General features: G+C 37.3%; 2 protein-coding genes across 3 annotated transcripts in view; both read left to right on the plus strand.

Moving 5' to 3' along the window:
• The window catches only part of LOC140526997 (utrophin-like), an 80385-nt gene that overhangs the window by 7959 nt on the left and 51108 nt on the right, over positions 1 to 21318 (plus strand). For both annotated transcript variants that reach the window (XM_072643616.1, XM_072643615.1), the window contains exons 2-4: positions 901 to 1095; positions 8943 to 9115; positions 20310 to 20488. In XM_072643616.1, the coding sequence (XP_072499717.1) occupies positions 20343 to 20488 (146 nt within the window). In that variant the 5' untranslated portion in view covers positions 901 to 1095; positions 8943 to 9115; positions 20310 to 20342. The remainder of the gene's footprint in view (positions 1 to 900; positions 1096 to 8942; positions 9116 to 20309; positions 20489 to 21318) is intronic.
• On the plus strand, positions 2452 to 3956 carry LOC140526999 (transcription initiation factor TFIID subunit 7-like). The gene has a single exon (XM_072643619.1). It carries the CDS (start codon positions 2637 to 2639, stop codon positions 3714 to 3716), a length of 1080 nt encoding a protein of 359 aa, XP_072499720.1. The 5' UTR covers positions 2452 to 2636; the 3' UTR covers positions 3717 to 3956.

Below are 21318 nucleotides of genomic sequence, written 5' to 3' on the forward strand. Positions count from 1 at the left end.
ACTATTGTCTTCCTCCTAGTTTGTGCTTTGATCTTCCCTGTCACTGTAGTAACTTTCTATACTTAAGTCCTTTTCTGTTTTGCTTTTTTTTTTTTTTTTTTGGTGCCTTGCTGCTTTTATGTGAAATTTGAGCTCTGTTCCTGCACAGGTGAACTTTCCATTAACTGAAAAGCATATTTTTTAGAAGAAACACCAACCGAATAGTTTCTTCATCCTGATTATATTTGTGTGATGCTGACATCAAAGGAGGAGAGGTTGTTTGAGGGTAGAACTGTAACTAGAAAACTTCAAAATGTAATTTTTACCATTCTCTATTTCCCTCTTATAGTAGTTCCTAAGGAAGTATATTTAAGAATTCAGGTTAAAACATACGAAAGCCCTTTATAATTTTGTGTAGTATTAGTGGAGGATTTGAAAAATGTTATAGCTTGTGATATAAATGAGAAATAAGGAAGAAAATTTCCTCTCCAAATGTACTTTGTTGATTGCTCATTATAATAATGTTTAGATTCTGTTTTATAGTGTATTTCAAGTCAATACTGAAATGAGATTGCTAGAAGTTTGCAGGAGTGCAGATTTTTAAATACTGTATTAGAGTATTTATATGTGCAGGTTTGCTTTACCAATAGAACTATTTCTCTAACATTTTGCTTTTGGTAAATATATTGTTTTAAAAATTCTTAATGTCTTTGGGAACGGTAGCACTTTGGTTTGATATAATGTAAGCTTCTTGAGAACATGGTTTGTTTTATTTTATTTTAAATTTTGTACATTTCCACAATGTCTACCATAGAGTAGTAACTTAGAAGTGCTTTTGTCGTTTGATTTCAGCTTACTATAATTTGCAGTGTGTTCCCTTTAGATGAGTATGTATTAACCATATTCCTTTTTTTTCTACAGGTGACCCCCATTGAGCAGAGTGTTACAGTTGATCATCCACATCTGTGTGGAAATAGATCAACTCCCCTCCCTAGAGATTATCTCGAAATTAACAAAGTCTTACTCTCCATGGCGCACCTAGAAGTGTTACTCAGTTTTACCAATCTCAGCAGTGGTTTCTCGGAACAGTTCTCTGCGCAGGAAGAGTCAGTAAAGGTAATTGTCAACGTTATATTTGAAGAGGAGCAGTCAAATGACATTTTGAGATAGCAATTTGTTTAAAGTAAACCATGTATTTTTTGACCTGCAGCCAAGTGAAATGGCACCCAAAATTGGTGATATAACAATCCTGTCTCTTTCCTATCTTTTCTAGGTAAATATAATTATGCTTCTTAAAGTTTTGTAGGTAAAATTGATTATGTACAAAAACTTTGCAAAGCTTTGCAAAGTTAGGGACATGTTATGAAACTGTTACAGTGTTTCAAGGTGTGTTGTGCGGCAGTCTCAAAAGAATTCACAGACTCAGACAATCTCCAACCCATGCCAAAGCATTTATTAAGGATTATACTCTCAACAAGTAGACTAGGCTCCTTAGAGGAACCAGCAGCTTCGCAAAGCAAGACAGGGCTTTTTATAGAGCAAAAGATGCAATTGTCATTACAGAATATATGAATATTAAAATATTGAATGAGGTTATTGATATGGACAGGGTTCCTAGCCTTGGTGGAACTAGTCATGCGGTTACCCAGAATGTATACAGAAAAGGACACTGGACAGTATTAATGGATAATATTGATATTATAACAAGCCTCTCTACATCGTAAGTTCATCTAAGAACAGCTCTTTGCTATTCCTGCGCAGCCCTCCACTGCTCAGCACCTTCTTGGTGGTGCTTTCTTAATGACTGACTATTGGGAGCCTGTCTGAGACTAGATGGATGTGTTAAGTGGCTGAGGTAATGGACACACTTGCTGCGCTAGTGAGAGAATTAAGCACATGGGGAAGCTGGGAGATTGGGGGTGGGTACAGTGGCTACATTCCATCATTCTCTCCTCAAAGAGCTGGATCCCAAATTCATTTGGGAAAAGGGATGAAAGTCTCAGTTTTCTGTAGCTTCTTCTGGATGCAAAGAGGAATAGAAGCTGTCCCTGCCTCAAAGCTCTCCCAGAGCTCTCCCAGAACCGAGCATAGGCCACATTTTGGGGATCATGGGTGGGTATGGGCTGGAATCTACTGTTCACCTAAGTGTAGGTGAGCAATGGCCTGTTGTCTGGAAAACACAAATCTGGCTCTTCAATATGTAGGGCCCAATTATAAGGAGAAACCAAGATCCCCATTAGAATCATTTGCATTTGATATACAGGATTATCTGATTTTATTAGTTTCTCAAAAATGTCCACTTTGATTCCAGTTTTCTTTAAGAGGATCAGATGCTACTGATTATCCAACCCTTTACATAAAAATGCAAGTTACAACACTTGCAGGTAGAAGCTTTCCACCCCTGAGTTAAGTAATTGTAGAAATGGATATGCTTCAGGTGCAGGGGCAGGAGCGCGGTGTTTGCGTTCTTTGTGATTCCTGCTCGTTTGAGGTGAAGACACTTAAGGGAGGCCTAGCCAGGTTGTGACTTGCCTGGGTCTACCACAAAACAGCCTCCATTGTCTCCCAAGAAAATGCCAGAGGAGTGTTTTGGGACCTAAACCCAGAGCATAGGATTTTGAGTGATAGTCATTTATTGTGGAGTAAGACGAAAGGAAATGACTGTTACAAAACAGAAAATGAGCAAGAACAAAGAAGATGCTCCCCATGAGTTGGAAAGCCAATTCATATTACGTCTGCCTCCAGATTATGCTTCCACTGTGAGAAGGGCAATACAGTCTGGAAGTGTCAACCTGAAAGATAAATTGACCATTGAACTACATGCAGATGGACATCATGGAATTGTCCATGTGGACGATGCCCCATTAGCTGCTAAGGTAGTTGACCTGCCCTGCATTACTGAATCCTTGAAAACTATAGATAAAAAAACCTTTTATAAGACAGCAGATATCTGCCAGATGCTTGTGTGCAGTGTGGATGGGGATCTTTACCCGCCTCCAGAAGAACCAGTTGCCACCACTGATCCAAAAGCAAGCAAGAAAAAAGATAAGGACCGGGAGAGGAAATTCATCTGGAACCATGGTATCACTCTGCCTCTGAAGAATGTCAGAAAGAGGAGGTTCCGTAAGACAGCCAAGAAGAAGTACATTGAATCACCAGATGTGGAAAAAGAAGTAAAGAGGCTTCTCAGTACAGATGCAGAAGCTGTCAGTACCCGATGGGAGGTGATTGCAGAAGATGAAACAAAGGAAGTGGACAACCCAGTTTCCCTAGCAGGCCTAGAAATTTCATCTCCAGGAATGAGTCATAAGCAGGGCCATGGCTCCTCAGAACATGATGAGCTTCGGGAGATATTTAATGATATTAGCAGCAGTAGTGAAGAGGAAGATGAAAGACATCCTCATGATGATGAAGATATAAACATCATTGACACTGAGGAAGACCTAGAGAGGCAACTACAAGACAAGCTTGATGAATCTGATGAACAGCGCCAAGAAAATGAGGAAACAAATCAGATGGTCCTGGGAATTCAGAAGCAGACTGATATGATGAAAGGTAAACTCCAAGAAACTCAAGGAAGAGCAAAAAGACAGGAAGATCTTATCATCAAAGTAGAAAATCTGGCACTCAAGACCCATCTACAGGCTGTGCTGGTTGAGCTCAAACAGCAGGAAGAAAGAGAGAAACAACAGCTCAGTTCCTTGCAGGAACAGCTAGAATCACTCCTGGAGAAATAAGAGGTCCCTGCCTGCAAATTCACTGTTGTCCTCACATTGGTAAATGGCTCACATTCCATCCTTTGGGTTGAGGACAATATACATTGTTAATGTGGAAATTTGACTATTTTCATTTCACCGTTTTTCTGTTTCCTATTTTGACTTCATCCCATTTCTCTCTCTGTAACACTGTTTATTTTGCTAGAAACTTACACACTAATAAGTAGAAGGCGATAGGTGAGAGAAGACTGGTTGTAGAAGAGTTTTCGGATTAATAGACCAAATAGTTCATCCTCTAATTCCCACATTTATTTCAAGGTTTTCCTTCTCAAAATCAGAACTTAACTGTTACTTTGTGGTAAGAACCAATTCAACTATAAAAAGATTAGAGGACAGATGCTGTAAAGCTTGTTTTGTGTACATTTTAGTTTCTCAACTGTTCTAAATCTCTTATGTAGAGGAGCATGTTATATAGTGGTAGATAACTGTCACAGCAAATAAAAGTGACAGCCATTCATGTCTGTAACTAAAGTTGTTTCCTACCAAGCATATGTCTCCATTTTTTTTTTTTACTTCATTAATGTTGATATTCAGTGGATTAATGAACAGTTATTTCTGTGATATGTTGTAGAATCTTTTAAGATATAAGAAAGTGATAGACCATGTTTGACAACTTTTAAGGCTGCATTTTGCATCTACCCTTCACAGCTGATAAAGATGGTATTCTGTTTTCTAGTGTTACATGTTACATTTTTCTTTAACTCTGACTCACCTTGGACTTACTATAAGAGTTCCAAGTTAATTCTTCATGCTGTGAAGTTTTTCCAACTACATTAAAGAGTGATTTGACTCCCTAAAAAAAAAAAGAAAAGAAAAGAAATGAATATACTCATAAGAGGCTAACTTTTACTTCAATTATAATTAAAAAAAAAAAACTTTGGAGGATTACAAAATAGTACATATCAGTAACTTTTTCATAAGGAAACATGTTCATAATAAAGTTGAGTTTTCCATTAATGTAAAACAAAATATTGCAAAATATTCCATAGGTTACCTCACTTTAAGAAAATGGGTGACACTGAAATTCTCTTTTCCAAACCAAACTAAAGATGTTTCTGATTTAGTTTTAGTAATTAATAGAATGACAGCTAGGTTCCTCAATCAACTGGACCAGTACCCAGTTATTCTCACATCATTTTGAAACATTTTACAACCTTATGTTGTCTTTGAACTGTACTGAAATCTCATTCCTGAAACAGAAACAAAAGAGGTTCCTGACTTTAAGCTCACAATTCTTGCTTAGGCCACGGAATGACTGTAAATTTAGATCAAAATAGCAAGATCTCACATACTTACATTTGCTCATATACTTTACTGACTACTCGCTTAGTTTATAGAAATTTGCTATAAAAGGAAGAAGTAGGGACCTGATCATAGCACATATCACAAGATAAAATATCCTTAGCTCTGTTTGACTTTTGGTAGGAGTCACAGTTTATCAACCGTGCAGTAACAATTCCACTGTATAGCCAGACTCAGAAATCATCACGTTGGGAAACATTCCTTTTCAAAGGAACACAGTGGGGAAACTGAGCCAGGAGGATCCCAGGCTAGGCTGTGCCAAGGTCGTCCCAGAAGCAAACCTCCCCCTGTTGTCATTTGCAGTTGAGTATATCACATCACCTCTGAGTAGCCTGTGGCATTTTTCTCAGATGGTGGAGTACTGATTTAATGCATACAACTATACCTAAATTCAAACTAAAAAAAAAAAAAATCAGTTATAGGCCCAAGAGCTTTTATCTTAAATGGCAAGTTTCATCAAACTCAGCTTAGGGCTAGATGGAATTATTTTTACTCTTAATGGAGCAATAAAAATGTTACCATAACTTTCATGCATAAGAAGTTTCCCTGAACATCTTTCACCTGTTTTTCTTTCCTTCTTGAATTTACATTTATCCTGGTGTAAAGACCAATCATTAGAAATCATTTCTATATAATAGTATACATGCATGTAATATACAGATAAATATATTTGTATATAATACATAAATTTGCACATTCTCAGCAAGCCAAGCTCATTGTTTAGGAACTCTGTAACCCAAACAAGCTCTTTTCCTGGGCTGATGAACTTGTCCACACAGGAAAATTTACAGAATAAGAGGAATTGACAAGAACCACAGAGAAGGGTCTGCCTGTTCACCCTATGGTAATTCTTCCTCTAGAATGAGGAAAATCCAATACTTTCTGGAACTAATACAATAGTTTACCAATTTGAAACAATATTATGTATTTGAAACTTGAAACAAACCCATTACTGATTAGGTGACTTCAGGCTTACTGAATACAATTCCAAAATACCTAACACGGAAAATTGGGCATCTCATCACCATTGGCATTGTATAGCGGTGCCATCCAATGAAGAAGCTAATAATCCTAGTTAGTACTTATAGTGTCTCCCTCTCCCAGGCATTGTGTTACCTTCTTTACACTCATGTGAATTGTTTTCATGTCCTGTAAGCCAAATTTGTTCCAACTTTGCAGGATACTTGCCTAGTGGGGAGTCCTATGGGTTTGGGTTGGGTAGGGGGAAGGCACTGAATGCAAAGAAATCCTTTTTGTAGCCACCATTCACTTGATCATGTGGTGTCCCTCAGAGAGGGATAAAAGCCAGCTCAGAGCTGACTGTAAAGTTCCTCAAAGAGCTTCCTGTGTCTACAGGGAAATTGCCCATGGACACTGGGGCCCCAAGTGTCTTGTCAAGACTTCCTAGGTATTTGAGGGACCCCAGCCAAGAGAGAGGAAAGGAAAAGACTTACCTTTGATTGAAAAGTATCAGAATCAGACTCTCCTCTCCATGCTGGGTGTCAAAAACATTGTGGTGTTACAAGGCATGTTGTAAGTTTGTTTTGAAAGACTTCACAGACTCAGACCATCTCCAGCCCAAGCAAAGGCTTATTGAGGATTATGCTCTCAACAAACAGGCTAGGCTCCATAGAGGAACCAGCAGGTTAACAAAGCAAGATAGAGATTTTTATGGAGCAAAAGGTGCAACTCATCTTTACAGAATATACGAAGAGTAAATTATCAGAGGGCTGAATTGATATCGGTAGGGTTCCTAGCCTTGGTGGAAATATGTTTATCCAGAATGCATACAGAAAAGGGGTAAAGGGGATATTAATGTACACTAATGATATTATAATAACCCTCTCTACATCCTAAGTTCACCTGAGGCCAGTTCTTTGCTATTACTGTGCATGTATCCACTTAGGTTATGATTTAGTGGTAAAAGATTCTGCTCAGCATCCTCTTGGTGCTACTTTCTTGATGGCTGCCTATTGTGGTCCTATTTAATATTAGGTGGATGTGGTATGTAGTTGAGGTAAGGGACACACCTGCTGTTCTAGTGAGGTAGTGAGGCATATGAAGAAGTTGGGATATTGATGCTGGGAGCAGAGGCTAGAGTCCATCAAAACTATTTCTCTGATAAATGCATTTAGGACACCTTAAGATCTGTAAAACATTTTACATGTATCATCTAATTGGGTCACTGCAATAGCATTGTGAGGTATCCTATCCCCATTTTATAGTTGAGGAAACAGAAGCTATGAGAGATGAAGGTCAGATAGCTACTCTGGAGTATTCAGAGCTATAATGACAGCAAGGTATTTGTTTATTAAACACTTGTTATGTATTGGGCACTGCATTAAGGGCTGGGGAGACATAAAAATAAATGGGGCAGTTGATGCCCTCAAGCAGCTTAAAGAATAATTAATAAGAGAAGACAACATAGAAAGGGAAAGAGAAAAAATTATATGTATGTTGGGTGAGGGACATGTCTCGAAACTGAGATGTCTTCAAAATGGTATGGCGTCCTTGCACTGGGGAGATTCAAGCCAAACCTTTGCCCATCAGAGCTGGCTTTTCAGGGGATGTAATCCAAGTTTCTTTTGGAGGGATTACCGATAATAGTGGTCATAGTACAAACTGCATGGTGAAGAAATAACTGGGGAATGTATTTATGATAAAAGTAGAAACTAGAGTGAAACGTATTAGATTTTATACCGTTAGCATTCAGTAGCACATCATATGGAGAACTATAATTTCAAAGCAAGATCATCACAGGGTGTTTTAGTCATGGAGTTCCAGGCTTGGAAGGAAACTTGAGAGTGTATTTAACTAGGCAGAGGCAGAGCCACATCTGGAATCCATGCCTCCCATTTTCCAATCTAGTCTTTCCTGAAATGTGGCATACTAGAGATGATTACATTACTATTTACACCAATTATAAGTCTTCTTTCTATTACAAAAATTCCTTAATCTAATTTTCTAAATTCATTGTATTAAGTTGCTGAGTAGAGATTGCATATATGAACCATGCCACTGATGAAGCAAGAAAGCATATTAACTTTTGCCTCAGTCAATTTTATATGTGTGTACATATAGCATATATCTAGCGTATATGAACATATATCTCAATTCCCTTGATTATTTCCCAAGAATTGACCATTTACTCTATTTCCTTTCCTTGTGATTTTGTTATGTTTTTTATTTTATTCAGTTTTAAATTGGTATGTGCTACACTTCTCTCCTACTCCCATGAATGGTAATGTCATCTATGCTTTAAAGACCAACATTGATGATTTCATATGGCTGAATATATAAAAGCATAATTCTATATGCCTGAGTAACTCATTTGGTTCCTTCCTCATGCCCCCCTCCCCCTTTTTGTCCATTCTTTTTATGCTTTGTATGTATTATGACCTTCTTTCAGAATGACTTTCAATGGGGGCCTTAAGGTTAATGACCACAGCTGCTACTATTTCTTTTAGTATCTGTACTATTTTTATGGGAGTGGGAGGAGGGAAGGGAAGAATTATGACTTTATAACTCTGAGTGAGGAAACTGACTCCACAGTGCAAATTAATACCAGCCTTGTAACTTAAAGTTTAATAAGTCTCCATGATAAAAAGTCTATATGATGTCTACGTGTAAAGGGAGAGCTATTGTAATATTCTATAATAGCCAGCGCTGCTACCGTACTTTCAAACCTGCTGTGCACTTTATGCACAGCATTTTGATATTCCAGCAGTCCTGTGAAGTAGCTACTGCAGCTATGATTCCAGTCTCATCGTTGAGGAGACTGAGGTTTGAGAGGTGAAATGACTCTCCCAAGGACATACAGCTAATATAATCATTGTTAGAGATAGTATCCAAACCCAAGTCTCTATTGACATTTTTTTTTTATAGCAAATCAATTCTCTCCTGGACAAAGTCGAGGAGCAGATTACAGCTCTTCGTAGGAAGGAGCCCAGAATTATACTGGATGTTTCCCATCTAGGAGCCATTCTGATTGAGAAAAGACTGAACCACTTGAATGAAAAGTGGAACAGTCTGAAAACAACCTACTATGATCATAAAAGGTAAGTCTGTTTTAGCTTATATTTACTATTAAGGATTTTAAAAAAAAAATATGAGGCTCAGCAGTCTTGAAAAGGAGTAAAAACACATACCCCCTCCCACATTAGTCAAATGATTAAATTTCTTGCCTTATTCCTAAATCTGCCTTATAGAAAATCTGAGTATCTACAACTGCTATTATCATTGTGTTTGTGTATGTATTCAATTTTTATGACCAATAGTTTTGGAAAGATCATCATAAAACCAATATAGTAACAAATTAAGGATAATACAAATTAATATTTCATATCAAATTAATGGATGAGTGATAGTTTTTTTCTAAATTTTATTTTCTAAGTTTTAAAAATTTCTGTGTATGTTTTTGAAGGAAATGGGATTGACTGTGTAAGAAACTCCTTTGTATGGAGATTCTCTGTTCCAGTAGAGTTTTGCATCTGTTTTATAATTTATAATCTTAGAGAAGTTTCTGGGGTACTATGAGTTGAAGTGACTTTTCTGTGGATACATTGCTGATACGTAGGAGAGAATCTTGGACCTGGGTCTTTCTGACTTTAAATTCATCTATATCCACTATACTATGGCTGCCTATCATTGATGTCTGTATTACAGCTTGGTGCTCATCGCATTTCATAGTAACTTCATAGTAATAATATGCCTAGAGGTTTTTATAGATGGTACTGTGGATAGCATGGTGGACCTTGAGTCAGGAAGACCTGAGTTCAAATCTACTCTCAAACATTTGGTAGGTATGTAATGCTAGGCAAGTCTCTTAACCTTTGTCTACCTCAGTTTCTTCACTTGTAAAGTGAGGATAATAATGGTCTCAACCTTCTAGGCTTGTTGTGGAGATACATTACTATTGGTAAGTCATTTTGCAAACCTTGAAGAGCTATGTGAATATTGGATGTTACACACACACACACACACGCACACACACACACACACACACACACACACACACACACACACACACACACACACACACACCCTATCTGTGAATGGAGTAAAAATGTAAAAAAATCACAGCCTAACGCTATATTTCTTAATGTGTTTTTTTTAATCTGATCTTTGCCCCCCCCCCCCAAAAAAAGGATGACATACCATGAACAGCAAACTTCTTTTGTAATTGGAAAACTTTTTTGAAGCCAATGCTTTTAACTTTCTCTGTACCAAACTGAAGCTGGTGTGAAAGATAGCTGCTTTGATTTTTCTTTACTATCACATATTCTAATGGGAATGATTACATTGTGAGAGAGTACAGTGATGTGCAGCAGATGGCAGGAAAAGGAAAGCAAGAGGCAAAATAATTTATATGTCAAACAATTTCAGATACTTGCTAATCAACACATGACAGGAGAAAGAAATACAACTTTGGAAACAACACTTCTATACATAAGACATCATGAGATTACAAAAGTCTTTTTTTCTGAGTAATAATTAGTTTTTTGTCAGTCATTCATTTAAGCATTTTTAATGTGCTTACTGTGTTCCAGCCACTGTGCTAAGGGCTGGACAAGCAAAAAAAGGCAAAAACGCTGTCCTTGCCCTTAAGTAGCTCCTAGTCTAATGGGGTTAGCAGCATGGAAAGGAATATAAGATAAATACAGAATGAATGGAAGGTAATCTAAGAGAGTAGGCAGCTAGATGGCACAGTGGATAGAGTGGTGGGCCTGGAATTAGGAGGACCTGATTTCAAATCCAATCTCAGACCCTTACTAGATGTGGGACACTGGGTAAGTCGCATAACCCAATTTTCCTCAGTTTCCTTGTCTGTAAAATGAACTGGAGAAGGAAATGATGAACTTCTCCAATATCTTTGAGAAGAAAAACCCTAACGGGGGTGGTCATGGAGAGTTGGCCATGACGGAAATGACTCAGCAGCAGTGACAGTTCTAAGAGGGTAAGATATTAGCTGCTAAGGGGATTGTGAAAGGCTTCCTGTAGAATGTAGGATTTGATTTAATTCTTGAAGGAAGCCAGGGAAACTCAGGTGTGAAGGAACAGTGGCAGAGCATTTCAGTCATGAAGGGGAGCCACTGCAAAGATATGGATGTGAGAGATGGAGTATCATATTCCAGGAACTACAAGAAAGGTGTATGCTAGATTATTGCAATAGCCTGCTGGTAGGTTTTGGCTTGGTGCAGGTCTCCCCCAAGTCCTTTCCATCCTCCATTAAGCCACTTAAAGTGATTTTCCTAAAGCTCAGATCTGATTACATCCATCTCCCTGCTCAATGAATTCTGACGACTTCCTATACAAAATGCTTTGTTTGGCATTCAAAGTCTTTCATGTCCTAACCCACATGTCTACCTTTCCAGTCTTAGGTTACCTTACTCCCTGACACATACTCTTTGATACTGTGCCACTGGCCGTCTGGCTGTTGCACAAACAAGACAATCCAGTTCTCAGCTCTAGCATTCTGTGGTTGTCTCCCATCCCTCAAACTCTCTTCTTCTTCCGCTGTGATTACTGACCTCCCTGAGTCCCCACTTCTATGGGAAGTCTTCCCTAAAAAAGCCCTTGTCATTCCAATGCCTTCTCTCTGTTAATTATTTTCTACTTATCCTGTATATATCTTGCTTTGCGTATAGTTGTTTGCATGTTGTCTTCCACCTTTAGTTTATAAACTCCTTGAGGGCAGGGACTATATTTTGCCTCTTTTTGTGTCCCCAGAATTTAACGTCATGCCTAGCACCTAGGAGGCACTTAATGAATGCTTGTTGATTGATGGTAGCTTTGGAGAGAGGCTAGGATTAGCTACATAGATTTGGGGATCACCTGTTTCTCGTATCGACTTTTATAATCTTTCCCCTTTTAGTGATTTAGATCATCTAATGGGATGATTGTATAATATTATTATAGTCAGCCTTAATTGTACAAATTATTACTTAAGCACTTCCTATTTCAAAACTAATAATCCATATCTATGTAGGAGGAGAGGAAGATTCTAGAGTAAGAAGACCTAGATTTTAACCCTGCTTCTTAACGCTTCCCTGTGTAACCATGCGTAAATCATTTATATCTCTGGGTTTCTGTTTTCCTATCTATGAAAAAAATTGGGTGAGATTACAGCCTATGAGAAGGTGAAGTAAAGTCTGAACTGGGAGGATTATTCCTAAAGATTTTGAGTCATAGTGGATAGAAGACCTGAGTTCAGACATAGTCTCAGACACTTAGGAGTTTGTGACCCTGAGCAAGTGACTTAACCCCGTTTGCCTCATTTTCCCCATCTATAAAGTATGCTGGAGAAGAAAAAGGCAAACCACTCTAGTACCTTTTTCAAGAAAACTCAACTGGTGACACAAAGAGTCAGACATGATTGAAAGGCCTGAGCAAGAACAAAAATAGCATCTTATTTCCCCAAAAATCTTATTTAGGGATCTTGTTAGAATTTCCTGTGAACATAGTCACATTATTTTGTATGAGCTGTGTGCTAGTTCAAAACCATCTGTTTATACCTAAGTTCAGTCTATAGGAAATCTCTTTAGAATATCAGATACCACTGATAAGGACTTTGAGAAGGCTTGAAAAGTCTCAGGCCTCTTGAGTTTTTGAAGCTCATTACCTTTTTTTTTTCAATTAACAAGCATTCATTTTTTCTCCAGCAAATTGAAAAACAAGAGAAAAAAATAAAAAATCTCACAATTGCATAAAGTCATGCAAAATAACAATTTCTGTCTGAAGAATTTATGCAAGATGTTTGCCCATACAGTTGCATGTTAAAATCCAGGAAATTGGCTTCCTTTTTCTTCCTCTTGTACTTTTCACCCTTTGTCAACTGATAATGTTGATTTCTTCTGATTGCTAATGGATCCCATTTGGGAGGTTTCTGTAGTATCCCAGGGACCATGTGCTATCTGTATCATGTCATCAATATGCAAGAGTATTGGTCGAACCTAACGGTTTTGTTTTGTTTTTTTTAAACTTTTCAGATTTTGCATTGTACCTCTTCCATGACAGTTGGAAAATAGCTTCACACTGATGCATGTCTCTGTTTTATGTCTTGTTTTTGATATATGATACTCAAAGTATTCTTCAACCAAATTATCTTTATAGTTGAATCTGTCCATGGATTTTTGAATCATCTTTACATTTCCATGGGAGTCAAGATTCTTCCATGGTCAAGGCAATTGCTGTTTTAGAATTTTTTTTAAAAAAGCATGTCAGGATCTTGTATTTTCTCTATTTTTCAGTCAGTTGTTACAGAAGATTTCAGCTGTTGTAGAAATTGCCTACATTATTGATGGCAAACCCAAGTAGAAATGGGGACCACTAAAGTGGACATAAGGGCCCTTATGGACCACATTTTGACCTTCCAAGTTATAGTAATGTTTCTTGTTTTATTTTTATTAATTTGAAAAAATAATTCCAAGTTATGTTTTACTCTGGTCTGGATTGCATTCTGCGGTGTTGTTGGTTGCCTGCAGCACCTCTGATCTACGTGATCCTTGCCTGTCCCTCTTTTTATTAAGTATTTCCTTGATATGTCCAAAAATTTTTTATAGAAGATAAAGTCAGTCTGTGAATTGGTACTTGTTCTCATTTTTCTGGGTCATTTCCTCTCTTGTCAATAGTACTATTGGTAATTGTTTCCACTCCTTTGAAATCTTCACTTCTTTTTGATACATTGAAAAATATATTCCTGGCTTGCCTTTAAAATTCTCCATGAAAGGACATCATCTATGTGTATTTGTTAATTCCTATTCTCAGTAAAGATACATCTTATATAGATAAATAGGGGGGAAAAGAAGAATACCATAAAAGAGACATTCTGATTTTCATAATGTTAACATTACATTTTAACATAATTTTAATTTTTAACATGAGCTTTGTGCGTCTTTCTGGGCAAATCTAATTATTGAGGGAAAAAAAACTTTAATATGGTAATATCATAGTTTACTTTTTAGCATACAAAAAAGGTTAAAATACTTTGCCCTATAGTTGAACAGGATGACTCCTTTACATGTTAAATCTGAGCTCCATTCTGTCTCCCCCTTAAGTTACCTTCCCACAGTTTGAAGCTTGAAGTGTAGACTCAAGCTTCTTGGCCCCTCTGTGCTCTTACTGATAACTTATAAATGTGTACTATATATCTCTTACCTTAAAGCTTCCTCTTCTGCTTTCCTTTTCAACTTATTTATCCCCACAGCCTTCTACTACTGTTTCTACCTTCCTTCTATTGAACAAGAAGAGGTGATTGTTCCTTTCTCAAAGCAAATTGTCCTGAATGCGTAAGTAATTCCATTGTGTCCCATCTTCTCCAACACTGACTCCCTTCTCATCTTTACTCTCTGCTTTTCCTTCAAGGCCCTCCCTTTGCTTGTACTGGCTGCTTACCAACATTCATGTATTTCCCTCATCCTCTGAAGATCCTTACTTTATCCATCTATCCCTTTTAGCTATTGTCCCATTTCTTTCTTCCCTTTTATGTCGATCCTTCTTGATATATTGTCCATGTTAGCTGCCCCCACTTTCTTCTCTCTCTCTTCTTAACTCTTTGCAGTCTGAATCCTGACCTTGTCATTTAGCTCCCTCCAGAGTTCCTATTTCTTATCGCCAAATTGGATTACCTTTCCTCAGTCTGTATCCTTTTTGACCCCCTCACTGGGGCTTTGATCCTCTCACTGTCTTGTCCTTGATACCCACTTCTCTGTATGCTGTTGTTTTCTAGTTTTCCTCCCTGTTTTATCACTCTCATTCAGTCTCATTTGTGAGATCTTCATTTAGCTGATACCCTTAGCTGTGGTAGGTGTCCCACAGGTCTCTGCCCTGGACCTCCTTCTATTATCTTTCTGCATTGCTTCACTTGATGATCTCATCAGCTCCCGTATATTCAGTGATCATATCTATACGTATTTTTCTCCACTCTCATCTTCAGCTGCTTATTGAATATCTGGAACTAAATGTTTCATAGAGATCTTATAATCAACATGTGTAAAACTCAACTCCTTATCTTCTCCCCCACCGTTCTCACCACTATCTACTCATTCCCTGATGCTTGAAGTGTAGGATCTCTCCTTAACCCCTCACTTTCTCCTTCCCTCCTCCCGTCATAATTTGTCTCTTGCCAAGGCCTATTGATTTGACCTGTGTGATATCTATGGTAAATGCCCCCTTCTCTCCTAACATTTCCCTTGCTCTGTTGCAAACCCTTACCTCATTGCAATACCCTTCCAGTTGGTCTCCCAGCCACAAGTATTCCTCTACTCCAGTCTATCATGCACTCATTTGATAGAATCAGTCTTCCTTAATGACAGGTCTGATCAGGTCACCACCTCCCTTCTCATCAAATTCAATGGCTCTTTATTACTTCTGAGGTCAAATATAAAAACCTCTGTTAGTCATTCAAACCTTTCATAATCTGTCTCACTTTTCCAGTCTTCTTATGTTTTATATTCCCCTTCCACCATGTACCTGTGATCCTGTGACATTGACCTCTTTGATGCTCTTGAACAAGAAATTGGTGTTCAACTAGGAGCTTTTCACAGGCTCTTCCCCATGCTTGAAATTTGCTCCTTTTTCCTTTCAGCCTCCTGACTTCTGCTTTCTGTTAGGTCCCCGGTAAAACCCTCTCCTCCCCAGGGTTCCTTTCCTGATTCCTCTTCATTCTAATGACTCCACTCTCTTGATTATCTTCAATTTAACTAACTTGCCTGTCTTTTTTTTTGTACAGAGTTGTTTGCATGTTTTCTCCCATGTGTTACAGTAGGATTTCTTGATTTCTAGGACTGTGTTTTGTCTTTTTTGTATCCAAAACACTTAATGTAGCATCTGGCACATAGTAGGCACATAATTCAGGTTTACTAATTTACTGAAATCATTAGGCAAAAGGTCTTTGCCCAAATTGACCTCTCCATGGCTTGTTGAGACTTAAATTAGAAGGAACTGCAGTTTGCAATTTTCTTTTCTTTCCGATGGAAAAGGAAGAAAACCCAAATCCTTTCCCATGACAGCAAGAACACAAAGATATTGTCAGTTGCTTCCTCTAAAAGTGCTACCTTGAGTTCCTGGTCAGTAGTTTCACAGTACTGCCGAAATTTGAGATTGGCTCCTCTCAGGGAGAGGGAAAAAGGGTTTTTCTCAGAATATTTTTTAGAGGGAAGTGTTCGTATTTTATATTGCTTGGTATAATCATCTTTTCAGACCGTTGCGTGGGGAATAGAGGCCTTGTCTTGAATGTGGTTACAACAAGGCTTGGGCTTCATGTCTGCATAATACCAATTGTGAAACAAGTTATAGCCTTATGGAATATTTCAATTACAGAACACCTCAATGTTTCAGATCACTTTCTAATCTTGCAAAACAGTCATCTTTGTGGTTAGAATTTCTTTACTGAGAATACTTTACACCAAGGAAACCAGAAGTTTATGCCAAACAATTAAACAGACAAATCCACTCTCCCCACCCTCCAACTAATAATACAATTTTTCAATAAAAATATAATTTTTTACTTAAAAATAGAAGAAACTTATAGAATCATCATATCATCACCTTCGTTAGAGACTTTGCCACTTACCAGCTGTGTGATCGTTGAGATCATTGAACGACTGACATCAACTCTCTGAGTCTCATTGTCATCCTATGTGTTGAGGGTTGTACTAAATGACCTCCAATGTGCCATCTTTGTCTCCAGTCTGTAATCTCATTTGTACTTTCTTCTTGTTTACGAAGTAATTGAAAGATTTTGCAGTTCACAGATTTTACAAATTTTATAAGGAGTTGAATTTAATAGGATGAATTAAGCAACTCAGTATACAGGATAGGGAGTACTGGTACATGTGAATCCAGAAAATAGGGATTTTAGTGGACTTTGAGCTTCTTTTTAGTTAGCATTATGGTTAGACAGGCAAAAAAAAAAATCTTAGGTGATTTTTGACCACATTTTTGGAAGCAGAGCATTGCATATGAAGGGAAGCTTTGCTCCTTTTACCTTGGTCAGGCCACATTCTTTATATTATGTTCATTTCTGGCTGTTCACTCCAGCTGTGTAGCATTTCTAGAGGATACTGAATAAAGAGGAAAGCAGTGCCCTATGAGAAATTGGTTGAAGCACATGATGTTTAGCCTATAGTAAGGAGAAATTTAGGGAGTACATGTTTGGATTGGAAAATTCAGAGTTAACAAATGAAATGCATTTTCTTTTTCTGCTTTTGTATCTTTACATAGAAGTAGAACCAGTGGGCAGAAGTTATAGGGAGACACATTAAGGAAATACTTTCTCAGAACTGACCTATCCAAAACTAAAATTTGATTTTATTAACGGGATCGTTCAGACAGAGGTTGCCTTGACATATTTGAGATTATTCAGGTATACATTGGACAAGATTGCTTCAGAAAACCCTTCTAAAATTAAGATTCCTGAATTCTTCTTTCATCTAGGAAAACTTTAAAATTGATCACAGAAAACGGTCTTAGGTGTTCTTTTTTTCATGCATCCCACCAATTAACCATTTTTCCTTGCCATTTAATTTGAATTTTAGTAGACTGTTAATGCTTTATTAATTATTTGTAGGTTTCCCAGCTTCATATTTTTATTTGCAAACTTGTTTGCACAATTATGGACACTGGATTCCAGATTCACAGATGTAGACCTAGGAGGGAATCTTCCAGACCATCTGATCCAGGTGTCCTGCAGGCTCAGCCCCTCCTTAACCCCCCCATTTGATTGTTGAGGAAAATGAGTCTTATGAAGTTAACGTAACTTGTTTAAGGTCACACCAATAGGAATGTCAGTTACTTGATTACAGCCCACATCTTGGGATTCCAGAGATAGGATTGTTTTCTTCCCCTTGTGCCTTACTTCTTCACAGTAGTCCAGTTGTCCAGAGTTCAGTAATTTAGACATGTTTTCCTTGATGACTGTGATGGTACAGGTGCCCTCAATTCCAATTGGTTCTTAACTAATTCTGTATATTGTAGTCATTTAATAGTGGCTATTATAGTCTTATCTCCTCTGGGCTACCTGGTGACATTTTGCATATGTTAGAAACCTTTTATTGAGGAGGATCATTTCCACATCTTTTGGCGTTGGTGATGGGATGTTGTCATAGGATAGGTTAATAATGTGCTAGTTAACTACCTCAATAAAACTTTATAATCCTAGTCCATTAAAGCTTTTTGCCATTGTGTGTCTATATCTAGGGCTCTTTGAATATGCAAAGGACTAGCATTTTTATTCATTTCTCTTTTATATTACATGGCAATTAAAGCTAAATATGCCTTTCTCTGTGTAATGACCTAAATAACATTCCTATTCTTGATATGTTACAAACCTTAACAGATTCATGATCATAATTAGAACGTTTTAGGTATGGGAACAATTGACATTTGTATAGAGTGTAGAATTGGGGTATTTGAGAATTGTAATCATGCCAGATACCAAACAAAACTGTTCGATTGTAAGAAAAATGTTTTAAAAGACTCAGTTGATAACTTCAGGGTGAATAAATGTTGGTTTCACCAGGAAAGGGCTCAGAAAGAGAAATCACTGTATGTCTACTATTGCTTTCAGATGGGCCAATTAACATTTTCATATATATTGGCAAATGTTTCCACAGGGTAGCCATTACCTATGCTTGCACTTTGTTTGGTGAACCAGTTTCCCTACCATTTTAGCTCCTGGTAGAATTTTTTGCAAAAATAAATGAAGAAATAAAATGAGGGAGAGAACATGGTGTTAGGGTCCATGGGAGGTATTTCCCTGTGATGTTTTGCTTGCTAACATAGATTAAGCTTTGTTCTTGTTTACTTTTGTGACTAAGTTATTTGATTTTTCAAAATGAATCTAATATTACACAGTTTTAAGGGTTAATAAAATCATTGGTTCTCATAAAAAGCGATCCCATTTCCAAAATCACTTACCAGTTTTTAAAATTTATTCCCTAAAAGTTTTTTTGATAAAAGTGTGAAAGATTGGAGACACTTCCAAAGTAACCTCAGTGAATTCAACCAGTGGCTGACGGAAGCTGAAAAGTTACTGACTCATGCCAATACTGAAGATGGTCTCGATCTAGAGAAAGCGAAGCAACATCAGCACGTAGGGATTGTTTTGTCAGAACAGGATTTGCTGTTCAGATAACTTCCCTTGCGTTTAGTGGCTTTTTATGAAATACCTTAAGATTGAGGTTTTAAAAGAATGGAAGTTGTTTTGGTCTTTTTGTCAGTGACAATTTAAACTTGGAATGTGTTTAAGCTTTTTAATAGAGAGGTGTGATGGGGGAACGAATAGCATTTGAATAAAGGTTTTCTCCGCAGACTGAAATGTGGGAGCTTTTATGGTAGCTACAAGAGTCATTTTTATTTAATATATTTGTGTTTACCAAATTAATTTTCGGTAAATTTTTCCCTGTGAAATTCTTTGATAGATGGAAACATTTAAGGGCATCAGTTGTAAATTCATTAACATTTTCACTCAGTATTATAAAAGAAGGTATTCTTGATTTATAGCCCTCTAATTTAAAAAGGAATACCAGCAAAATCATTCTTGAGGCAATTTTTCATAATAATGGTAACAAATTAAATTGTAATTCAGACTATTGGTAAAAGTAAAACTTAATTTCTTAAAAGTTGTGCACATGCTTTTAATTCGAAAGGCAGTGATTACTTCACCTGCATTTTTGTTTAGTTATAAACATTTATGTTCCCTCCTCATCCTGCCTACTTCCCTCTCTTCCCTTAAGAATTTTTGTTTGAATAAGAAATTTGAACCTGGAATTAAATGAAAAAACCCCCCAGCACTTTCCTTTGTCTTTGCATTGCGATATTTATAGTTCATTGATACTATGTTATCAGTTTGATCAGAAAGTAATTCATAAAAAAGTCTCAGGGAAAACAGACATGGTTGGAGAAATAGAAGAAAGCCTTTTATTTTTAAGCTGAATGTGATTGAGTCTCCCATGTGATCATTTTTAAATGCTTCCTTTTGTAATGGAAAGTTTTCCTTGAATCTTATTTACTTCTTAGTTAATAAAATGAAAACAAGCTGAATTATCTCTAAAAGTACATTTATTCTTTCATTTGAAATTCCCTTGACTTGCTCTAAAAGAGCTAACTCATGAGGATATGTTTTCTGTGTTTATCTTCCCATTTATTGGTTTCTGCATGTAATATTAATGCCATAATACCTATGTGTGTTGAGAGTTTCAAAACCGTTTGATCTAACATTAGAATTTATCTTGGCTTTTTCATCTGTGGCAGAAACTGGAAGAGGAAGTTAACATCCACAAGTGTATGTTTTCACCCCTGATTCAAACTGGGAGCACCATCATCCCCAAACTCTCCAACCCAACCGAAGCATGCCTCCTGGATGAAAAGATGGCAGAGCTCTGTGATCGCTGGGATGCAGTTTCAAGCCAAGTGTATGATAGAAAACTTAGGTATCTCAGCCATAACTGTGCAGGCTCTTCAAAATTGCATTCTATGGAAAATCCTTTAGAAAACAAGATGAAGGAGTTTGATTTTCTTATCCTCCATTGGTAGAAAATTTTCTGACACTTACTTTCTGTGTATCTGCATTTTCCCTCAGTGTCATGATAAGTTCATTTTTGCTTTTGAATTTTTTTTTACCTTAATGAACATCAATCCTCCCTTTCATCTGTACTTGCTAAAGGTAGATTGTTTAAGGAAGTCTAGCCATTCCCAGTGTCTAATTTTTATTATGCAAGTGCCATAAATGTGACACTTCCCCCAAAATATGTGAAGTTGAAAATACTAATTTTACAAATGTGATATTCTGTAATTGATTGAGAGATGAGATCCATGTTCAATTTCTTGTGAAGTTTAATAAGAATTACAGGAACATCTCTTCAGACTGGGCAGACCCTTAAGAGATCATCTAGTTCAGACTCTTCATTTTGTAGATGATAAAACTAAGACTGAGATTCCTCAAATCCAAGGTTCCCTTTCCCTTTCTCTGTCTCCCTCCCTCCCTCCCTCCCTCCCTCTCTCTCTCTCTCTCTCTCTATCTCTCTCTCACACACACACACACACACACACACACACACACTTGTGCATACATGCATGTTATTTTCTTTAGAGGGTCTAGAATTGTTTGCAAGCAGCAAGGTGTGTCATAAGGAGAGTTAGGTCGTCTCCAGACATCTCTTACTTTTATAAAATAAGCTTTCATTCTATGGCAAAAGTTCTTAAGAAAGATTTTCTCTTTCAAATCTTGCTGGAGTCAGAAAAATGGGGGGGAATCACAAAT

This window comes from Notamacropus eugenii, chromosome 2 (assembly GCF_028372415.1).
Source record: "Notamacropus eugenii isolate mMacEug1 chromosome 2, mMacEug1.pri_v2, whole genome shotgun sequence".
In the NCBI taxonomy this organism is placed as follows: Eukaryota; Metazoa; Chordata; class Mammalia; order Diprotodontia; family Macropodidae; genus Notamacropus; species Notamacropus eugenii.

Excerpts from the sequence above, each read along its gene's own strand:
- LOC140526999 (XM_072643619.1), top strand. The coding sequence starts at position 2,637 with ATGACTGTTACAAAACAGAAAATGAGCAAGAACAAAGAAGATGCTCCC.